The sequence below is a fragment of the Charadrius vociferus genome, unplaced genomic scaffold (assembly GCF_000708025.1).
Source record: "Charadrius vociferus isolate BGI_N301 unplaced genomic scaffold, ASM70802v2 scaffold1284, whole genome shotgun sequence".
Classification (NCBI taxonomy): Eukaryota; Metazoa; Chordata; class Aves; order Charadriiformes; family Charadriidae; genus Charadrius; species Charadrius vociferus.
This window is the reverse complement of record NW_009648060.1, coordinates 433,528-439,057: the sequence shown is the minus strand read 5'-3', so window position 1 is coordinate 439,057 and position 5,530 is coordinate 433,528. Positions and strand designations below refer to the sequence as shown.

Sequence of the window (5,530 nt, the reverse complement as noted above, 5' to 3'; positions counted from 1 at the left end):
GCCTACGAGGAGTTCAGGTCCGGCGGGGGACAGCCGGGACAGGGAGGGGGGGTGTTCGGGTGTTCGGGTGCTTCCCTACCCCAAACGGGCTCGGGCGACGCCATCACCAAAGCTTTGCTCGGCGCCGGGCGCTCCTGCCACGGCGCCCACCCAACATCACGGGTGGGGTTTGGAGCTCTTCCTTTTGGAGCTCCAATTTTGGGACTTCTTAAGAGGCGAGGTCACCCAGCAGGTTTTGAGCTCCCACCTCGCTCTGCAAGGGGGTTGATCTGGTTATCTGTGCTTTCTGCTCCAGGTGGCCTTGAACGCAGGTTGGCAGGGCAGCAAACCCGCCTTCGGGGTTCCCAAAAAGGCCACGGCTCAGCGGCATGGAACCCCGGTGGGACAGAAACAGCTTTGTTTAAGGTTTGCCCCCCAAAAGTCATCAGGTTTTCAGTGGTGCCCAGTGATAGGACGAGGGGTAATGGGCACAAACTTGAACATAGGAAGTTCCATCTTAACATGAGAAGGAACTTCTTTACTTTGAGGGGAGATGAGCAGTGGCACAGGCTGCCCAGAGAGGTGGGGGAGTCTCCCCCTCTGGAGCCATTCCAAACCCGCCTGGACGCCGTCCTGTGCCACTGCTGGAGGTGCCCCTGCTCTGGCGGGGGGGGTTGGACTAGATGATCTCCAGAGGTCTCTTCCAACCCTGACCAGTCTGTGATTCTGTGATGTGTGTGGGCTAAAATGTCAGCTGTTCCTGCCTGGAACAGCCAGCTCCAGGGCAGGTCCCTGTGGTGGCCAAGCTGTGGACCAGCAGTGGGATGGCACACTGTCCTCTCTCTGCATTCCCAGGCGCAGTACCCACCCTCCAAGCCCTGCCAGCCTGCCTTGCCCTCCCTTTCCTCCCCGCACGCCCCATCCCATGGTGGTGGTGCAGAAGAAGAGGGTGACGTGTGTCCCCGTGCATCCCACCCAGCACGTTTGTGGTCCCAAACCCATCACCGCTTTGTCCAAGGTGGTTTGGGAGCAGGTTTGTGTCCTGGGGATGGCGAGATGCTCCGTGGAGGCACTCCCAATGACCACCAAAGTCCTGGATCCACCTATAGATCCATCTGGGGAAGGCCGTGTCCTTTGACATCCACAGACGGATCTATAGGTGGATCCAGGACTTTGCCCACCCCTTGGTAGACTTATGTGGGACTAGATCAAATTCCTTTCACAGCTTCATCTCTCCCAGTTGTGCTGTCTGATCCCTGAAAGGCAGGAAAACACTTTAAAATGGCGTTTTCTTCCCCAGCTCTCTCGCCAGTCCTAGAAAATGATTCCTGAGTGATTTTATGCCATTTTAGCAGTTTATTGTTACTCTGAGGGAGGGAACGGAGGAGCTTCTCTCTGTGGGTGCAGCGTCTTCACTCGTGTAGCCCACACTAGCATAAGGGCAGAGACCCGGACCCCTTCAAAGATCTCCTGCTGGCTGTTGGGAGGACTAGCTGCAGGGATTCATCCCACGGGATGAGAAGAGCCACGTGAGCCGCTGAGTTGGGGCTGCTGTACTTAGTCACAGATGTCAGTGTAATAAAATGCCGAATTCAAATGAATCCACAGAAACGTACACAGCCCAGCGTGCTGCAAGCTACAGAACAGTCCCTAGGTCCTGTAAGAATTTAGGATCTTTCCTCTGGAAGTCCCAAAGCCACAGTGCACCGTAAGAAAAAGGCAGGATGAAACAATGTCCTGCCAGTTCCTCAGACTCTGGCTCTGGAGGAATTGTTGGGTGGAAATGCCCAGCTCCTGGAGAACGAGCTGTTCCCCATGCCGGAGAGGAACCACGGTGCTGCAGCCTACGGGGAAATTCCTGCCTCGTTTGTCCTGATGACTAAATTACCACTGAGTGTGTGCGGAGGATGTGCCTGTCAAATGCCCCATACAATAGCTTTTGTTTTCCTCTGCCCCGTCTCTCATGCTTCATGCTCTCATTTGAAATCCCAGTCTTGTTGGACAGAATCATAGAATCACAGGATGGTTTGAGTTGGAAGGGACCTTGAGAGCCCATCCAGTCCAACCCCCTGCCATGGACAGGGACATCTACCTCTAGATCGGGTTGCTCAAAGCCCCGTCCAACCTGGCCTTGAACACTTCCAGTGCCGGGGCATCCACAGCTTCTCTGGACAACCTGTTCCGGTGTCTCACCACCCTCATCATAAAACATTTCTTCCTTATATCCAATCTAAACCTTCCCTCTTTCAGTTAAAAAACATTGCCCCTTGTCCTGTCACTACAGGCCCTGGTAAAAGTCTCTCTCCATCTTTCTTGTAAGCCCCCATTAAGTATTGAATGGCCACAATAAGGTCTCCCCTGAGCCTTCTCTTCTCCAGCCTGAACAACGCCATCTCTCTCAGCCTCTCTCCACAGCAGAGGAGTTCCAGCCTTCTGATCGTCTTCATGGCCTCCTCTGGCCCCGCTCCAACAGCTCCGTGTCCTTCTGCTGGTGGGACCCCCCGAGCTGGAGGCAGCACTGCAGGGGGTTCTCCCCAGAGCGCAGCAGAGGGGCACAATCCCCTCCTCGCCCTGCTGGCCACGCTGCTGGGGATGCAGCCCGGGGTACAGTTGGCCTTCTGGGCTGCCAGCACACGTTGCCAAGTCATGTCCAATTTTTCAACCACCGGTATCCCCAAGTTCTTCTCCTCAGGGCTGCCCTCAATCCCTTCATCCCTCAGTCTGTGCTGATATTGGGGATTGCCCCAGTGCAGGTGCAGGTCCTTGCGCTCAGCCTTTTTGAAGTTCTTGAGGTTCACATGGGCCCACTTCTCCAGCCTGTCAGCATCCCTCTGGATGATACATATGGCCCAAACTCAGAAATTGCCTCAGAGAAGAAGTTCGAAGCCTCAAAGTATTTGATCTTGCTAAGTATCCCATCCCCTTCTTGTTGCTTGCAGGAACATTGTGCTGGCATCACACCTGAAGCCCCTCGAGAAAAAGGACAAGATGGATAAGAGGAGGAACGTGCTGTGGAATCCCTGTGCAGCCCACGCCAAGACCCCGCAAGCCAGCGACATGGAAATACCCCAGGTGAGGGAGACACATTCTGGGACTTTGTCCACATCTAAAAATGACTCCAGAATAATTTGGGTATAATTTTAAAATGCGAGAGTTACTCGGAAATATCTCTACATGTGAGCAAGCCCTCAAAGTCCCCAGGAACATTGGTGTTTAGATAACCACAGGGTTCAGTCTTGGCCCGTACTTTGTGTCTGATAAGCGCTTGCGCCAGCTGCTTCAAGAAGACTCTGCTTCAACCCAGTGGGAATCTAAGACCAGCTGCACAGCGTCCGACCAGAGCTCCCAATACCCTGCCTCTGATGGTGGCCAGTAACAGATTCTTGGGGAAGAGTGCCCTCCCTTGACCATACTCTTCCAGCTGGCTGCGGTTTAGAGACCGAGAGCCAGAGTTGTGCATCTGGATCATCACGTTTAATAGCCACAGACTGCAGATCTTCTGTGAACGTAGCCAGTTCTTTTTCACCCTGCAGTTTAATTATGCATAATATGGAAAAGTGCTATTTTGTCTAAAACCTGCTGCCTGATGAGTTCACTGGATGCTCCTCAATTCTTCAGTTGTGGGAAACAGTGACTAAACATTTTCTATCCAGGTCATCTGCGATCTGAGTGACATCTGTCCTGCCCCCTTCGGCGGACTCTGCCCACGCTGGAGAGTTGTGGTCACTGGCCGGGGATATTTCTCATGGATTATTTTTTTTTTGACACTGAATTTCATTTGCCTGTTTATTATGAGATCTTTTTGCAACTCTTCGAGGCAGCTTTGTGTTTTCTTGGACTGAGCAATGATCTCCCCAGAGCAAATTCTTTTCCTAATCCCGTTAGCGCCTGAGCTCTGATCTCGGGGGCTTCTCCATTTTGTGTTTAGACACAGCCTGATGTTGCCATGCCTTGTTCTCGCTATGTGTATAAAAGCCTAAACATTTTAATCCTCCTTCAGTCTGTGCGTCAGTTAAGCCAGCGGTGATGAGTTCAGCAGTTCAATTACATATTGTATAAAACAGGATTTCCTTTTATCTGGAGATGCCACATTGAGCTTGGCACTCTCTTTTAGCGCAAGCTCTCTGCCATAGACCCATACGAATGCAGTATGTTATGAGACGGCGCTTTAGGGCCATCTGCATATTTTCTGGGATTTTAATCTCGTATCTTTTATCTCCTCGCCCTTTGATTTGCCTCACAATGCTCAAGATGGAGCAGAGGTTTTCACTGAACTACCCTGGTCTGCAGGAGATCCCTTCCCGAGCAGTGATGGTGGATCCAGACTGGGCAGCGTGTCTGGTTCTGGTTAGGGTTGGGGTTACTCCACTACTGGTCTGTGTTCATCCATGCTGGGCTCCATGTCTCATCCATTCTTCCATTATTTTCCCCTGAAGTTCTCTGGTTTCTGTGGGGCTTGAGGAACCTGGTATTTCTTTGTCTTTATGTATTGGCACGTCACAAGCTTTATGCAGCCCTTTGGGCTATCAAAGCCTGTATTAAAAACATCTCAGGTTGATCGGGTTGGGGGTGGCAATAAAAATCTTCAAGCGGGAACAAAACAAAAGGAACTGGTAACTATTTTTTCCTTCAGGAACTGGATCAACTGCCCGGAACCTCTGCCGAATTTTACAGAGACTGGCGCAGATGCTTAAAGAGCGGAAAAGAAAAATACCAGTTTTTGCTTGAACTCGGAGGGAAGGCCTTGGGCAGAATCTTTCAGGCTGACTTGGGCTTTGGCCTCCTGGGTGAATTCCTTACAGTGCTGGCAGAGAATGTCTGTCACGAAGACAGAGATGCTGTTCTTCAGATCTTACAGAGCCTTTCGGGCACCAAGCGCTTCGGGTTAAACGTGGATCTTCTGAGTGAGTTGGAGAAGGAGAGCGGCAGTGATTTGTTTAGGAAGCTGCAGAGCATGAGTCCCAACAGGGACTGTTGGACCTCTGGCCATCCCAGCGGCCCAGACAGGTCCGAAGCAGGGAGGGAAGCCCACCTCATGGACACCAGTTTGCAAAAGGAAGCTGAGGAAAGGATGGTGATAGAGCTGATGAAATGTTACCAGGTCAACTGAAGGAGCAAAAGCACGAGGGTCATGCAGAAACAGAGCGCAAAAGAGGTTCAAAGCTTGACTTTGGCATCAGACATTGTGGAAGACAGGTAAATCAGATGCTTCTGGAGCACTGCTGTACATTTTTGTGTACCTGGAAGCCACTCGGGGCAGTAGTTCTGCACAAATAAAGGTTAGTTACCGAGAGAAGTGTGTTGTGATCTCTGGGGCAAGGGTCCTCACAGAACCACTCTGTCAGAATCTCTTAGATGAGGAGAGCAAGCGAGGGAAAGGAAAACTAGGCTGCTATTTCTGAAAGGGAAACCAAAACCCAAATAGTCCCTTACCTTTTTCATCTCTGTCCGTTGTCACCAGGGTTTTTTAAGAAATGTAATCAATGAGACGTCATGCTTAACTGTGCAGCCACTGAAGGTAGAATGGGCTGATGGAAGTGGAAATGCTGTG

The 5,530-nt window shown here is 51.5% G+C and overlaps 1 protein-coding gene across 1 annotated transcript; it reads left to right on the top strand.

Annotated features, from left to right (window-relative positions):
* Positions 1 to 5,089, top strand: CCDC103 (coiled-coil domain containing 103; the record flags this gene model as incomplete). The annotated part of the gene is made up of 3 exons (XM_009883731.1): positions 1 to 17; positions 2,919 to 3,051; positions 4,613 to 5,089. Coding segments are annotated over 3 exons (627 nt in total), but the record flags the coding sequence as incomplete, so codon positions are not given.
* Between the last annotated feature and the right edge of the window lie 441 nt (positions 5,090 to 5,530).